General features: G+C 42.9%; 1 protein-coding gene across 2 annotated transcripts; it reads left to right on the forward strand.

The window, feature by feature from the left end:
• Positions 1–1,280: 1,280 nt before the first annotated feature.
• On the forward strand, positions 1,281–14,250 carry LEPROT. Of its 2 annotated transcripts, none has more exons than XM_039233467.1 (4): positions 1,281–1,342; positions 6,550–6,625; positions 12,008–12,194; positions 13,864–14,250. In XM_039233467.1, exons 2-4 carry the CDS (start codon positions 6,597–6,599, stop codon positions 13,978–13,980), a joined length of 333 nt encoding a protein of 110 aa, XP_039089398.1. In that variant the 5' UTR covers positions 1,281–1,342; positions 6,550–6,596; the 3' UTR covers positions 13,981–14,250. The 2 variants fall into 2 exon arrangements, with proteins under 2 accessions (XP_039089398.1, XP_039089396.1); XM_039233465.1 differs by lacking the exon at positions 1,281–1,342 and adding an exon at positions 2,012–2,161.
• The last annotated feature ends 3,372 nt before the right edge of the window (positions 14,251–17,622 follow it).

A 17,622-nucleotide genomic window follows, 5' to 3' on the forward strand; every position in this document is an offset into this window, starting at 1 on the left:
CACAAGCCTTTATCTATCTTTTCAGTATCTTTTCAGACACTTGCTGGGTGCTTGGGAATGGAAAAGGAAATGGGGAGATTTGACTCTTTTGAAAATCTTGATCAGTTAAGAGGAAAAAAGTCTGAACTGCCTCATAAGAGCAGCTTGGCATTTTAGTATAGCATATGGCCAATAGACAGTTCCCTATGAATACTTTCACTGCTGTTAGAAAGGATGGAATACTCAAAAGAGGGAAAAAGACATTCTCAGCACTCTTCAGTAGATTGCAGGCTACAAAGTAGAGTACAATGTAATTCTGGATCTGCAAGGGTCTGCAGTGAGCCAGGTATTAGCAACATAATGTTTTTACTAACTACCTTCCATCTATGGGGAGAAATGGGAGGGGCTAGAAAAATAAACTCACAGGTAAACGTGTTGAGACAACAATACTTTATTGTACACTTTTGAAAAAGTAAACTGAATGGGAATCCTGAAAGGTGGTGGTTGTGGTGAGAATTTGTTCTTCTCAAGCAACCAGGGGAACCCCTTTTTATCTTTCAGTCTCTGAAAATTAAGAAAAAGCAATAGAAAAGGGGCAGTAGTTCCCAGCTACAATGAGGCATAAGTGGCCTGTAACACAATCTCCTCCAAAAAGCTGGCAAGTCCTACCTTTTCTGAGCCTCTTTCCATTAAGGTAAAATAAAGCACTCGGATCAAATGGCTTTTAAGGTCTCTTCCCCACCAAGACAAAATTCTTTATTCCCTTGAGGAAAAATAAATACAAAATGGCCCTCTGAGGTTTAAATTGGCCTTGGTTACATGCAGACTTGGAGGTCCCAAGATGTAAGAATCATAACTATTTAAAGGTCCACGAAAGCTTCAGGAGCAAAAGAGGTTATTGGTCTTTGTGTCTCTAAATAACCAGGATGTAAGGGAGAAAACGAGTGTTTGAAAAGCGCTAAAGTTCGTATTAAGCAAGGCAAGTGCATCTTCGGGGAGAGGTCTCCTCCGGGCCAGTTTTCTGGTGCTCCCACCCCAGGTCGGCCACGTAAACGCAGACAGGCAGGCGCACACTCGCCCACATACACACAGAAGCATCTTGGGGTTCAGAGAATAATGCTACTCAGTAAGCGAGTGTCCTTTCCTTCGCTACCGACTGTAATTTATCCCCTTCCCTCTCCCCATTTTCTCGGTCTCCACGCTCAGGCGGAGATTCTTTGCAGCCAGGACCCGCGATGCTGGGCTTCTGTTGCGCAGGACCCGTACCGGGTTGGCTGCCCTGGATCGTCTTGCCCCGCAGACCCAGCGGTCCCGGAGGAGCCGAGGCCCCAGCCGACGGACTGAAAGGCTGAGCGTGGGGCAGGTGAAGGGATTATGCGCGGGGCTGCGGGGCTGGGAGGAGGGCTCGGGGCGCAAGACCGGGTTTACAGGCTGAGAGTGGATTTCCGGGGCAAATCCAGCACTAGGATCACCGGGTAGAGCGGAGCTCTGCGGGCTGGAGGCGGAGTTATGGAAGAGCTGGGCGGGGCTTTGAGTGGCGTGGGCGGAGCCCTGCATAGCGGGAGTGGGGTGGGGACCTAGAGGGACCAGGCTCTGAGTGGAGGGGAGGGGCCTATCGTGACCCTCAGGGGCAGGGCTCTGAGTGGCGAGATTGGGTGTAATCGGGACTGGCAGTGACGGGGCTGTGCGTGGTTAGAGTGAATTTGGAGTCCACAGGGACTCGCGAGGGCCCGGCTCCGCGTGGACTAGCAGGGGCGGGGCTCTCTGCGGCTGGGTGGAGGGGATCTGGACCAGCAGGGGCGGGGCTCTGCGTGGCAGGGCTGGCCGAGATGGTACCGGCAGGGGCGGGGCTCTGCCTAATACGTATAAGACAAGCAGGGGGCGGGGCTCTGCGTCGCGTGCCTGGCCGAGGTGGGGCCGGCAGGGGCGGAGCTCTGGGGGCGGGTGTTGGAAAGCAGGGCGGAGCTCTGCGGGGCGGGGCTGGCGGAGCTGGGACTCGCAGGGGCGTGCTCCGAGTGGCGGGGCGGGAAGAATCGGAACCGGCAGGGGCGGGGTTCTGCGTGGAGGGGCGGGCCCGGGACCCGCGGTCCTGTCCCGGGCCGGGTCTGGGCGTCAGCCGGGCCGTGGCAGGAAGCCGGAAGCAGCTGCGGTCCCAGCTCGGGAGAAATGGCGGGCGTTAAAGGTATATCCGTGGTCCCCCAGCTCGCTAGTCCTGCGGTGGGTTGTCGCCTCCGTCCCAGGCTAAGCCTGGAGCTGTGCCCTCAGCATGTGGGCGGGGAACGGCCTCCCCCAGGCCAGCCGCTCTCCCTGTCTCTCCCGGGGCAGAGGAGGCGCTCCCTTCGCCCCGCGGGATGCGGGTGGAACCTCGCTGGTCTTTGACGCTCCTGTCTGTCTCTCCCGGACCCTCCAGGCGGAGCCAGGAGCGGTGTCCTTGGAGCCCGGGCTACATCAGGAGTATCACCTCCAGGCTCCTCAGTTCCTCGGAGCGTCCCCCGACCCCCATCTCTGCCCAGTTTTAAACGGACTGGGTTTCCATTTCCTGACATGTCCACCCTGACGCCTCTCCTCCCTCTTCCTGCCCCTTCGCAGTTTCCAATTTCCTCCAGAGCAGCCATTGTCTCCAGTCTTCGCACCCGGGTTCTTAATTCTCTCGGTGCTAAGGACTTTTCCTCGTCGGGCAGAGTTGACTTGAGGCAACGGAAAGCCCCCAGAAACGCAGTATTTCTCGTAACTGTGGAGAATAGATTAGGTGGACTGTTACCGCTACTTTCTTTAGTATTTATTCATCTGTGGACAGACAAGAAAGTAGTGTTTGTAGACAGTGTGTTTTTGAATGGGGCAGTTGAAAAAAGGGTACCAAGAACGCCGCTTCCCTTAGCTGTATGCCTTTAGAGAAATGGGGGACGCCAACGATAGGAGAGGCTATTGGAAGGCTTCCTGTTATTTTGGTGGGAAACCGTTAGATTTCTAATGTTTGAATAGAGTAGTGGAACTTGTTTCTATATTGGAGTTAATGCCATCTTTGGAATTTGTACCCAAAGATCTTCCCGGTTAATCAACATCTGTTATAAACATGTATACACTATATTTGCACGCATGTGTGTGCACTCTGAAATTTATCGGAGTATGTGAGCTATTAGCAGTAGACACATTGTATCATTGTTTCTGGCTGACTTTTATATTCAACATCAGTTTAAGTAAATGTGATTTACTTGCACAGTGTCCAGCGTGTCACAGTCCATTTGAAGACAATGCAGAAAACGGATGACGGAAAGTATCCCAGTACTAGAGTGCGCTGTGCTTAGTCACACCCAGAAACTATCAAATAATGATAATGTTTATGTGTGAATGTGTTAGAAATTGTGATGTAGTGGATAGGAAGATAGACCATGAAATGGAAAAGGACTAAGGGAAGGAAGCATTTTACAGATAATTCACCTTTCAGTCAGGGACCACTGTATGCCTGTGACTTGGGATAAAAAGATAAAAGTTATTTTTGGGTGACAGAACTGAAGTGTCCAAGGTGCCCTTAGATAACAGGAGGAGCACAACGATGGTGTTGTGTATTAAATTGTATACCTCAAAAGATATGTTCAAGTTCCGACTCTCCACCAACTGTGAATGTGACCTTATTTGGGAATAGGGTTTTGGCAGATGTTATCATTAATGTGATGATGATACCGGATTACAGTGTGCTCTAATCCAATGACTAGTGTCCTTATAAAAAAAAAGGGGGGGGGGAGATTAACACGTGGAAACATAGGGAGAACACCGTATGGAGACAGAGGCAAAAACTGGAATGATGCAGATAGAAGCCAAGAAACGCCAAAGATTGCCAGCAACCACCACGAAGAAGCAAGGAAAGATTCTACCTTAGAGCCTTCAGAGGAAGCACGGCCCTACCAATACCTTGATTAGAGACGTCAAGCCTCCAGGTCTGTCAGAAAATAAACTTCTGTGTTTCTAAACGGTCCAGTTTGTAGTACATTGTTAATGGCAGCCCCAGGAAACAAACACAGATGAGATTACTTAACCCTGCTCTGGGGAGAAAAAGGCAGTTCTTGAATTGAATCTAAAAAGATCAGTAAGGCTTCACCTGGCTAAGGATGGAGCAAGGACAGAGATTTTTCAAGTGGAGAGAATTGTGCCAGAACAACTCGTAGGCTGTGAAAGTGGCTGTGAAGGTGTGACACCAGCGCTGTGTATTTGAAAGATCACTGTCTGCTATGTAGAAGATGGATTGGAAGAATCACAGTTGGAGGCAGGCCTGAGATGGTGAGGACATGCACCAGGGCAGTAGTAGAGAGTTCAAGAGAAGAGGGTGGGTATCTTAGTCCTTTAGGGCCACTCTAACAAAAATACCAGAAACTGGATGGCTTACACAGCAAATATTTGTTTCTCAATTCTGGAGGCTGAGAAGTCCAAGATCAGGTGCCAGCAGATGCAGGGTCTGGTGAATGTCTGCTTCCTGGTTCATAGACAGCCATCTCACTGTGTCCTCACATAGAAGAGAGGGCAAGGGAGCTCTGGAGTCTCATTTATGGAGGCACTTATCTCATCTATGAAGGCACCACCTTCATGACCTAATCACCTCCCAAAGCTTTAAGTACCATCCCATTAGCAGTAGGATTTAACATGAATTTGGGGAGGGAACACACTGGTTCAGTGCATAGAAGTGGTTCTGAGTGGTCTGGGAGATTGAGTCACCTTGACTTGGTGATTCCCTGTAAGACAGAGTGTGATGATAGTGTTGGTTGGTCTTTCAGGATAGAACTTAAAGGGAAGAGTGTGTTTGGAAGGAGAGGGTGGGATGTTTGAGTTTCATACATGTTGACTTTGAGGTCCTTGCTGGCTACCTGGGCAGAGAAGTCCAGCTTGGAGTTGGAGGTGCAGGCCTAGGTCCCACGACCTGTTCTGGGCTGCAGTGTCAGATGTGGCTGGGCCCTCGTGAGACTGGGGAACTTTGGGTTGGACCCAATGTCCCAGCAGAAGTGTACAGTGGAAAGAAATGAAGTTGGATTCCTTGTTAGCTCCAACTGTAAAATATGGCAGGGGAGGTGATTCCTGAAAAAAGAAAAAAGAATCCATCAACTGCAGATACATTTGTGAACCTTGAGAGATGGGTGTCACAGACCAGAAAGGAGAGGTCTCTGGTTGCTAGCTTTGAAGGAGGGAGTGATGCAAATGGTCAGACACAAGGAGGGGATGGTGCCCCCCCAGGAAAACACCATCTGTAATGAAACAATATGTGAAAAGTTACTTTTGTACATTTTTCTTTAAAAAGTGACATGTACGGCATGGAAAAATGCAAAAATTAAAATGGACAGTCTTGTCTAGTGCCCTAACATCTGTATACTTCCAGAGGTTTTTAAAAAGCACCTTTGCATCATCCTGTAAAAGTCTCCCTAAATCTCTTAAAGTAAAAAGCAGCAGTCTAAATGTTAATTAATTTAGTAGATGACTAATTGTGAGTATTATGGATTTTTTTCAGAAGAAAATTTGGCTAAATTGTGTCCTGTGCTTTGGATTTATACCTTTAGCAAAGAACATTGCTAAAATGAGCAGATACCTTCATCAGTCAACATGTATTTACAGAACACCTTCTTTTGCCAAACACTTCACATAGATTATCTCTTTCTCATAAGCTCCATGATAACATGGCACCGTTATTCCCATTTTATAGGTGAGAAATTTGATTGAGAGAGGTTCAGTTTCTCTCCAAGGCCACACAGCCAGTTGGTGGCAATGTTAAGATTCGAACGCATGTTGGTGACTCAGAGCTCAGGATTTTTTTTAACAGCCTTCATACTCTGTCTCCCACTCAGCAGCATGATGAGGACAAATAACATTCCTACCCCCTCAGAGATGAGGGCTGAACAGATGAAGGGAATAAATATTTTATTCAGTGGATACTACTTGGGAGTCATTTTCTATGAAAACATAAAAGTGGTCTTCAAATACTTGACGTACTGAGGTGGGGGGAGACAGAATGGTCAAAGGGCATATATATATTACAGTGAAGCAGTTTTGGATATAATGTAGAGAAAGGATTTTCAGCGTTTAGATACTATCAGAAGGAAATGATCTGCCTCAGGCAGTAGTGAGTTCTCTTCACTAGAGTTGTACAACAAGCTGGCTGGCTTCTTGTGACAAATAGAGGGAACTTATATATTAGATAGGGGGTGGAGAGTGCTTGAGACCTTTCTCACTGAGTGATTTTAAAGTGGTGGACATAGGCAGGCCTTTGCTAGTCAAATGTGACATCAACTAATGAAATAAATCACTACATTTGCGTAAATTGGGAACCTTTTACTTCTTTAATTGAATGTTTTTGTTTGAGATGTAACTCACATACCATAAAATTAACCTTTTTAAAACATAACATTCTGTGGTTTTTAGTATATTCACAAGGTTGTGCAACCATTACTACCATTTAATTTCAGAACATTTCACCACCCCCAGAAGAAACTCCATACGCATTAGTAGGCACTTCCCCATTCCTCCCCTCCTCCCCCACTCCCTGGCAACCGCTGATTGAGACCTTTTAACACTAAGTTTTATTTTTCACAGCTCTTGTGGCATTATCCTTCAGTGGGGCTATTGGGCTGACTTTCCTTATGCTGGGATGTGCTTTAGAAGATTATGGGTAAGTTTTCATTTCAGAAAGAACTCTTCTTGTTTTTGTGCCTTTGTCCCTGTTAGAATGAGTGTTAGCAAGCTGAGTCAGTTTAGGGCCAGGCTCTAACTAATGAGTTAGTGAAGTCCAGGTCCCTTTATGGATCAGTTGTATCTGTGCAGAGAAAAGCTCTTTTTAAACTTGATGTATTCATATAGTAAACCTTTCTTGAACACCTACTCTGGACCCACTGGGGATGTAAGAGTGAAGAGACACAGTCCTGTCCTCAGGGAACTTGCAGTTCAGGTTGTGCCTGAGAGGCAGGCAGGCGATGGTCCAGTCTGTAAGATGAGAGCTGCAGTGGAGATGTGTGCACAGTACATGGAGAGCTTTGAGATGGTGCATCTGAGCTTCTCTGGGAGGGCCAAGGAGGGCTGCAGAGAAGTGGTTGTCTTTAAGCTGCTTGATGTCTAAACAAGAGCTTGGGGAGGGCGTTTGGGTCTGATGAGTTAGGGGAGGGCATTCCAGGCAGCGGGAACATTCACCAAAATGTGTTTATTCAACAACTCTTGGTTGAGTGCTTACCACACACCAGCCACTTATGGGACCTGGGGATTAAGAAATAAGAGAACAAAGGTCCTGCTTTCTCAGAGAGTGTGTTTCACTGAACAGATGAAAAAAAAAAAAAAAGTCCATTCTATCAGCGGTAGAAATGTTATGAAGAGCAAATGAGAAAGGGCACAGAGACTGGGGAGAGGGGGGTCAGGGAAGGCCTCTCTGAGAGGGCGACTTGTGAGCAGAAGTGCAAAGAAAATAAGGAAGCAGCCCATGCTGGTAACTGGGAAAGAGGACTTCAGACAATAGGAACATCATGTGCTGAGGCTCAGAGACAAGAAGGCATAGAGACTGTCTGGGAAACCACATGTGGTTCATTCCAGGGGGAGCATAGAGTGTAGTTGGGATGAGCAAAAGGAGGATTGGTCAAGGAGGTAGAGTCAGTCAGTCTTTAGGGCACCGTACGCCATGTAAAGGAGGTCAGATTTTATACTTCAAGCCAGAGGAGCTGGAAAAATATCCTGAGAATAGGTTTGGAGGGTGAGGGGTTTCTGTTTGAAAAAGGTCAGTCTGGCCAAAATGTGAGAGTGGACAGCAAGGTGCTGAGACTGCCGTAGGGGCGCGCAGTAGGGCACTACTGTCATAAAGCAAGCAACATGCAGGGCCGTGGCCGTAGGAATGAAATGAAAGGAAAGAGAGATCTAGGCAGCAGAACGAACAGGTTTTGTTAACTGATGTCAGAGTTCAGCAAGGGGAGAGGGTTCTGGGATGCATCCCAGGTGACTGGCTTGAGCCTCTAACTGCACCGAAGATGACAGGACTAACTTAGACCAACTGGGGCTGGTTGTTAGGGGACATTGAGGAGTTCAAATCTCTCACCCCAGTCCTGGCCAGAGATTGTCTAAACACAAGAGGGAGACAATGGTAAACAATAACTTCTATTTGTCCAGAGCATCTGCAGCTGTTACTTGAATCTAGTTTTAAGGGTATAAGATATTATCCTCATTTCTAGCCTGGAAACAAAAGCCCAGAGCAGTTAAAGACTTAACCCAAGTCGTACAGCATTAAGTGGCAGATTGGATTCATGTTCTCACTCTCTTGACCATTATTCTACAACCAGCTATAAGTCCATATGTTCTGATTCTCTGTGATCTCTATAAGGTTTTAAAAAATGAGCCATTTACTGCTACTACAAAGAAATTAATTTTGTATTTAATGATGGTGACCCAGGATTATCCTGTACATCAGGAGTCAGCAACCTGGCCCACAGGCCAAACATGGCCCGATCCCTGTTTTCAAAATTAAAGTTTTATCGGAACACAGCCACACTCATGTATGTACTATCTCTAGCCACTTCTGCACCACAGGGACAGAGTTGTGTAGTTGAGACAGAGACCTCATGGCTTACAAAGTCTCAAATATTTACTATTTGGCCCTTGCAGAAGAAGTTTGCCAATCTCTGGCCTACATGTTTCCTGAATAGTATACACTTAATGTTCAAATTTTGTATGTAAACAAGATTGCTTCTACACTAATAGTTCTCAAAGTTGAATGTTGATTGCTCACTGTGAATGGGAACATAGTCCTTTAGATTGTTTTACAGAAAAGTCTCACTATATTCTAGGAAGAATTAAGCGCTCCTGGCTGTGGGCATGTCAGGTCATAGCTGGGTCTCTTCCAGACCTCTTCTGTCTCTGTATCTCTGTTTCCTCACTGGTAAAATAAGGGAATCTCTAAAAGCCCCTTCAAAAATATTGTTTGGTGATTCTTGAAACCCACTGTAATCCTGATAGTTTAGAATTAGGAGTTAGAATTCAGTGTTTATATCCTGAGTCCTCTTGATGAAGGGCATTTTTGCTTGTTGCTTTTTGGTTGCCATCCGGTACTCCTAGGTCTGGAGCTGAAATAAGCTCTCGTTACAGTGTAGCTTTGCCACAGCTTCTGATTAGAAGTGTTGACTATCTGGCTGGATCTCCATTATGGTACTGGGGTGATGTGTATTGCACACACCCTCAGGGAATTAAGCATAATAAACATCTGACTGATGGAGAAAATATTTTTGAAATATTTATAGAATAAATGTAATTGTAAAGCAGGTGGTACTTTTTAATAAATATAAAACATTACAATTTGGGAAGAAAATGTTTTGCATTCTGGTATTATTACATCTTACAATAAAGATTAGAGTATATCTAAAGTTTGTACTGGCAAGCATATTTATTTTTATGATTTCTGTACTTAAAATTCATTTTGTTCATTTAGTAAGTATTAATGGAACACCTCAGTCTCGGCCCTGGGGATAAATGGTGATTGATTGAGACAAATTAGATTCTTGTTCTCATAAACAAAGAAAAATCAAATAGGGATAAATGCTGGCAAAAAGTCAAGAGGGTGATGTGCTCAAGGGTTACTTGAAGTATTTAAAATGGATGGTCAGTCTTATTTCACTTAACATAATATCCTCTATGTCCATCCATATTGTCCCAAGATCTCATTTTTTATGGCTGAGTAATGTTTCATACTCCATATGTATCTTCCTTATCTATTTATCTGTTGATCGACTCTTGGGTTACTTCCATATCTTGGCTATCGTAAATAATGCTGCAGTGAACATAGATGTGCATATACTTTTCCAAATTAGTGCTTTTTTGTTTTCTTTGAGTAAATACCCAGTAGAGGAATTCCTGGATCATATGATAACTCTCATTTTTTGAGGAACCTCCATAGTATTTTCCACAGTGGTTGCACCAATTTACATTCCCATCAACAGTGAATGAGGATATCTTTTTCTCCACATCCTTGTCACCACTTGTTATAATTTGCCTTTTTTTTTTAAAGTTTATTTATTTATTTTTGAGAGAGAAAGAAAAAGAGTGAGAGGGAGACAGGGAAAGAAATGAGCAGGGAGGGGCAGAGAGAGAGAGAGAGTCCCAAGCATGCTCTGCACTGTCAGTACAGAGCCCACCATGGAGCTCGAACTCACGAACCATGAGATCATGATGTGAGCCAAAATCAAAGAGTCTGACGCTTAACCGACAGAGCTACCCAGGCAACTCCATCTTGTCTTTTTGATACTAGCCATTCTGACACATGTAAGGTGGTATCTCGCTGTAGTTTTGATTTCTATTTCCCTGATGATGAGTGATGTTGAGCATCTTTTCATATGTCTGTATTTCATCGGTATGTCTTCTTTGGAAAAATGTCTATTCAGGTCCTCTGCCCTTTTTTAATTGGATTATGTAGGTGTTTTTTGGTGTTGAGTTGTAAAAGTTCTTTATATATTTTAGATATTAAATGGATAGATATATCCATCTCGGATATATCATTTATAAATATCTTCCCCATTCATTAGGTTGCCTTTTCATTCTATTAATGGCTTCTTTCACTGTGCAAAAGCTTTTTCTTTTAATGTAGTCCCAGTAGTGTAATTTTCCTTTTGTTTCCCTTCCCTGAGGAGACATATTTAGGAAAATGTTTATAAGGCCAATGTTAAAAAGATTACTGCCTGTGTTTTTTTCTAGGAGTTTTTATGGTTTCAGGTCTTACATTTAGGTCTTTAATCCATTTTGAGTTTATTTTTGTGTATGTTGTAAGAAAGTGGTCCAGCTTCATTCTTTTGCATGTAGCTATTCAGTTTTCCTACTACCATTTATTGAAGAGAACAAATTGAGGTTGAGCAAAATGGGTGGGCAGTGGGAGATGCAGGCTTCCAGTCAAGGAATGACTAAGTCACAGGGTTAAAAAGCACAGCCCAGGGAATATAGTCAGTGACATCATAATTGCAATGTATGGGGACAGACAGTAGCCACACTTGTGATTATTGCATATTACATAGAATTGTTGCATCACTGTGTTGTACACCTGAGAACTAAAGCATCAATTATACCCCCATAAAAACAATTATAAGAAATAAATAAAATTGAATGGTCAAGGAAAGCCACTTTTAGGAGACCTCTGTGTTTAGATTGCACAGGAAGGAGCCAGCCAACGAGGAGGTGGGGAGGAGAGCATTCCAAGTGGAGGGTTTTGCTAATGCAGAAGCCCTAAGATGGGGATGAGCTCAGAGTGTTTCAGGAACAGAAAAAAGGCTGGTGTGGCTACTGATTGAGTGAATAAAGAGAAGATGGCACCAAATGAATGAGAGGAGTTGACCAGATCATGTAAGGCTTTGTAGGCCAGGGCAAGGAATCTGGGTTTTTCTAAGCCATCGAAGGGTTTCCAACACACATACACTCAAAAGACCTCTATTGAGATAGTGTGTGCAAGACACTGTCTTGTGTTGTATAGGGACAGCAAAGGTAACTGAGTGAAGATTCTGCCTTCAAGAAGTTGCAGCTCAGGAATAACGGAAAACAAATAAAGATTGTTGATTGTGCATTGTGTCATTTTTTTTAACACAGGGTAATGTATCGACAGTTAATGGACTAGTAATTTTCTTTTTGTAAGTTGATTTATTTGAGAGAGATAGACACAGAATGAGTTGGGGAGGAGCAGGGGGAGAGAGAGGAAAGAGAGAGAGAGACAGAGACAGAGAATTCCAAGCAGGCTCCCTGCTACATATCAGCACAGAGCCTGATGTGGGGATTGAACCCACGAAACTGTGAGACCATACCCGAGCCGAAACTGAGAGCTGGATGCTTAACCAACTGAGCCACCCAGGCACCCCTGGACTAGTCATTGTTAATCATTGCGTCTTTCCTGTTCCTGGTATAAATCATCTTATGTACAAGTATTGACCATTAAATTAATAATTGTTTGACCTAGACATTGAAGATAATTCTAACTTTGAAATGGCAGCATGTCTTTAAAATGTAACCGTAACTTTCTTTTTGGGTTTCTTCTGGGTCCTCCCGACAGCGTTTACTGGCCCTTGTTTGTCCTGATATTTCACGCCATCTCTCCCATCCCCCATTTCATTGCCAAAAGAGCAACGTATGACTCTGATGCCACAAGTAGTGCCTGTCGGGAGCTGGCATATTTTTTCACTACTGGAATTGTTGTTTCTGCCTTTGGATTTCCTGTTATTCTTGCCCGTGTGTCTGTGGTAAGTTTTGTTTTCTCTTGTTTTGCCCAGTTGTTGCTGACTTTACTTGAAAGGCCCGTGTCCAGAACATCAATTTCACTGCCATTGCTTAGGCTTAATTCTCAAATCCAGATGTGTTTGTAGTCTCTCTTTTCTATTACAGATCTCCCTATCAGTGTCTTGGCTATGTTTTCGGAATGTATTCTTTGTCTCTCTTATAGCTTTTAGCCGGACCATGTGATTTCTTGCTTTTTCAACATTAAACTATTTTCTGGAATTGTGCTTATTAAATCCTTGCCTCGTAGGGCGATCCACAGAGACTATAATAGCAATGCTTTTCTGGTTCCAAAATGAACATCACATCAAATTCTTCTCCTGTACATAAGATCATGGACACAATTTTCAACCTAACATGGTAGGCACATTTTGATGACATGGCTACGAGAAGATGACAGCGATAAGATGCCATCTTCATATCCAGTACATTTTTTTTTCTTTTTGTCTCCAAAACACACATTGTGGGTATAATTTATTCACTTCTTTCTTCTTTAATGTTTACCGTCTTCCATACCACTTGCTTTTATTCTCTCTAACTACATACTGTTTCAATTTCATGAAACCCTTATTTGGGGCATTGGATCTTTGGGACATCTGCTATTTGTAAGATACCAGGAATAAGAGCCAGACATTGTTTCTGTCCCAGAGGCACAGAAACTAGCCTGATGGGTAAGTATGCTATAGATGTATTATGTGTGATAATTGAAACATGATCGTACCACTATAGGAGCACCGGGGAGAGTAATTCCAACTGGCATTTGATGTAGGCCTCTAAGGATAAATAAGGTTTTGATTAAAGTAGGGAAGGCTGTTCAATGGAATGGCGCCCGAGTGTGAAAATGCAATATGTGGAATAAAGAACAGTTCAATATGGTGGAGCCAGAAAGGACGTGATTGAGAAGGAGGCTAGAAAGGTTGGGGAAGCCCAGCTGGGCAGGCTCTTGAACGCCATGCCAGTTTGAACTCTATCTAGATAGGAAGGTTTGAAGCTTTTTGAATGCAAAATCGTCGTGACCTTATCTCCTTGTGCCATAGACCAGTACTTCTTAAGTTTGGCTGTAAGGATTTCTGTTTTATGAAGAAACTTTCATTGATGTTTTCTTTTTATTGCTTAAATTAAAACAAAATGCCCACTAGAGGGTACTCTCATCCCCAGCTGTGCCTCTATAGAACTATCTGCCAAGCTGGAAAGCTCTTTTCATTTGTATGCAGATTATTATTTAAAGTCTCTTCTTGCCTAGAAAAGAAACAAACCAATCCATAATCCTCTGCAACTCCTGTTTTCCTGAAAGGAGGCAATGGGTATACATCTTTTAGTACCCCATATTATAATTGGACCCTTTATATTCTGGGTGCTTTCATTTTACTTAAGGCAATCATTGTCTACTGAAAACATATTGAGAAATATGTCTAATGGGGAAAATGATAAGGATGGTACAGACTTAATTATCAAGCATCACAAAGTAATTAGGCTAATTACTGAATAGTTCACTGTCTCCTGCCTGCTACGTTATTAAGCCTTTTAGCAATTTTATGTAATATTTCATTGGATGATTCTAATGCAGAAAATAACAGAGATTTTCAAAGGGTATAATATGAAGTAAAGATTTAATCCTCTTTCCTTGTGTTTCAGATCAAATGGGGAGCCTGTGGCCTTGTGCTGGCAGGCAATGCGGTCATTTTCCTGACAATTCAAGGTTTTTTCCTTGTATTTGGAAGAGGAGATGATTTTAGCTGGGAACAGTGGTAGCACTTTATTCTGATAAGTTGCATTTTATTTCTTAGAAGTCATACTATATGTATTTGTGTGCACATGTGGGCTTTTACTATGAAATTTCATATGCTATTTTTTTATACCTTTATATCATGTTCACTGTAAGAAGGACTACATGAGAGAAAGCTTAGTTTTGTTTCCAGCTAATAGACCTCTCCATTTACTCAAGTTGAATTCTGTTATTTGTTTGGCTGTGCATCTAGTCATGGTGCTCTTAGAAGATATATAAACACAGTCTTGTACACAGCCGTTCACTTGTGCAATGCATTTACACCTTTTGCCTGGGGATGAGCGTGGGTGGGCAGACAGCACCGGAGCAAGTCTCCATTCTGCTCAGGACTTCCAGGATGTACTTGTGGCCCAGAGGGACAGGGTGGCTCCCTCTTTGTGCTGTAGACCCTTGCTCTCAAAGTGTGGTCCACAGAGCACTGGCATCTCCTAGGAGCCAGTACGTACAGAATCAGAGACCCCACCCCGGATCCAGCGCGTTTTAGATGAGCTCCCAAGTGAATTACATGCACATTAAAGTTTGACAAGTGCTGTCATAGAGGAGTAAGAATCACTTCTAGTGTCCTTGTCTTCCCTTTGGCAGAACCACTTAGCCTCTCTGGGCATTAGCTGCTCATTTGTAAAGATTGTTTCACCTGCCTTCGTGTTGAGGCTTATTTCAGAGTCTCTTTGGTATTTGTGAAATATCCGAACCTATATTGTTCCTTACATTTGTGGAACTGTTCTCAGGAGGGAACAGCCATGTCATCACACTGTCTGAAAGGCAATAGCTATTTTCACAGAGCTGGAGGAACAGCGTAACCCCAGAGTCACAGAGTAACTGGGCTGCACCGAAGGAGGCCAGGCTGGGACCAGTCCCTGCTTTTGCAGGGTGCGCAAGAGCAGATAGGCAATACTTTTTAATTTCCCTTCATAATCACATACTTCTCTGCAGCTCCTCTGTACTGCTCTCCCCTTCTGTCTCCCTCAAACACACACACTCCCAGCAGTTCTGATTTGTCCTTACTTCCTCACAGCTCTGGCTTTTCCTTCCTATGGGGACATGGAGCCAAGTAAGCAAACAGAGGGTGAGCTGCTGAATTTTACTCACATGTTGATATACTTACTGTCTTTCCTGCCTTGTAGATCTTTTTATATACGTGTATAAACCCCTCTGCTACTTTTAAGTGAATCATTGAGAATATGTGTCACGCTGGATCCTGTAACTAGTTTTTCTAGCTCAACTTTTGTCCAAGATCTATAAAGGAAGAGAAATATGGGAACTAGAACAACTTGGTGAGAATACAATAATTTCAAAGAATTGTTAATGTGTGACAACTGACATACATTTAAAACACTGAAATTTTGGAGTTTGGAATCTGTGAGGAATTAGCATATCTTTTCGTATTATGGAATGATCTAGGACCAGGAGAAGATAAAAGTGAAACCGAAAAGGATAACGTGCAGTTATATTGTGGCTTTGTGCATGATTTTATGTTTTCAAAGTTCTTTGTACATACAGTATTGTTGATGTTATTTCCGATATTTATACTAAAAAATTATGTAGACACTTTATAATTTTAACCAGCATTTTTAATAACACTTGGCACTTATTTTATTGTAATAAATTTCTCTTTTAACACAAAAGAAAGTTTAATTTCAAAAGTCTTTATTCTGATGTAGCCTTGCTTAAAAGATAAAAAGTCAGAATCTATTGGTGTCCTGAAATGGGCAGTTTGAGCAATATAGGAATAGCAATACATTTTAAGATACCATTTGAATGTATAGTTAGATTGTAATAGCATTTCTTTTCCTAAAATGGAAATAGTGTTTAATTTATACTCCCTTTGGCAAACATATCTTTGTTGCCTATACATATTTCATATTTCGGATAACCAAGGTAGCCTTATTATGTAGCCTTAAATAAAGCATTGCTTCTTGATTCTATTTCCAGAATGATATAAAGTACACATAGAGAATATTTGTAGCTATTCCCTAATAATGGAATGGTTTATTGAAGTGACAGATTGTTGGATTTGCTCTTGTGTCTGAAAACAAACATTTATTTTTAGTGCTTAAGTGTCATTTAAGTAATAAATGTCAATAGGAAGTATTGTTGTGTATGAATGTACAATATAGAAGTTTCCTTTTGATGACACAAATGTTGGGCATTTTTTTTTCCTTATAAAGGGTTCATTTTTTTTTCTTCTGTACACCATAGAAACTCTTTTGGAGATTCAAAGCACATTGCTTACATTATAAAACTGAGACTACACATAAAGAATTGCTGACAAGTAAGTAATCATACGAGGGGGTTCTCTATCAGGTTGCAAACAACTGACTGACTTACAGGCAGACTCTGAAACACTTTCTCACAGAGAGTGGGAGATTGGTGATGGAGTGCCCCGGCTAAACCTTCTGGGGTAGGCTAACCCTTGATGTAGTTGACTTACAGTGCCCAAAGTATCTGCCTGAGTTTCAGGTCTTGGAAACAGGGTAGTGTGGACAGGGTGAAGAAAGGAAAGCAAAAATTTCCACCTCTTTTCCTAAGAACAAAGGTCTTTCTTCAGTTTTTGCAGCACTTTCTATCCCCTCATGCCCTTGGAGTCCAAGTACATTCCCCCGAGTTTTGCTGGCCTTCTCCTCTGACCTGGCCTTCCTCCTGGTCTGCCCCACCTCCTGGGTTTCCTCATTTTCCCAGATCACCCACCTCTCTACTCCTACCCAAGCTGTGTTCTTAGTATAGCTGATATGGTGTGGTGTAGAGAAGAAAGCAGTCTGGTCAAAGTCCTTCCCAAAAGAAAGGATGACTTGTGCTCCTCTCCACCTCATCTGAAACCCTTCCCAGTGCCTGCATCGTGCAGTGCCCATGCCACGCAGCAGCTGCAGCTTTCCAGGGAATGCCTTGGGACCCGATGGCTCATTCACAGAACATGGCTGTGTTTCCAACTACAGTGGAAAAAGCATTCCAGCAGTTGATAGAGGATAATATTTGGGTCAGGGGCAAACCTCTCATCCCTCATCCCTTCCTCCGGGGGGGTTCTCAGCTGGTCGTACTTCTCATGGTTGTTCCTTTTCCTCCACTTGTGGACTCACGGTCCTCAAGAATTCTTTACCTCTGAGGTATTCTCTTGATGAAGACTCCTCTAGAGGCTGAAATGTTTCAGTAAGTTAATAACATTCCGTATGCTCTCAGGGAAGTGCTTAGGAGATGTCACAAAAATATGCCCTTTTCCAAGTTTGCAAAAAATTCAGATTTTGCACCATAATTGAACCATATTTTTATACAGATACTAGCATTTTCCAAGCATAGTAATTAGTTCACAACTGGAAACCATTATTTCTGTAAATGGATGTAACTTGTGTGTTTTAATTTTTTCCCCCATTCCACCTCATGAAATACCTTATTTGCAAAACTTCTAGTGCATAATAGTTCATCCAGTGAAACATCTCCAGGACTGCCTTAGATGGCATTATATATGTATGATGAGGATGATTACTTTTTAAATAAAGCTTGTTATTTTTACTTTAACAAAGACTTTTATGTACATTATTAAATTAAAATGTTTAATTTTAGCAGATTGATTTCCCCAGTATTTTGGTTTGGATAATCTTAATGTGCACGTGGCT

The sequence above is a fragment of the Hyaena hyaena genome, unplaced genomic scaffold (genome assembly GCF_003009895.1).
Source record: "Hyaena hyaena isolate Hyena2069 unplaced genomic scaffold, ASM300989v1 scaffold_75, whole genome shotgun sequence".
NCBI lineage: Eukaryota > Metazoa > Chordata > Mammalia > Carnivora > Hyaenidae > Hyaena > Hyaena hyaena.

Excerpts from the sequence above, each read along its gene's own strand:
- LEPROT (XM_039233465.1), top strand. Across the intron at positions 6,626-12,007 it reads TGTGCTTTAGAAGATTATGG|CGTTTACTGGCCCTTGTTTG; the intron begins GTAAGTTTTCAT and ends TCCTCCCGACAG. Across the intron at positions 12,195-13,863 it reads TTCTTGCCCGTGTGTCTGTG|ATCAAATGGGGAGCCTGTGG; the intron begins GTAAGTTTTGTT and ends CTTGTGTTTCAG.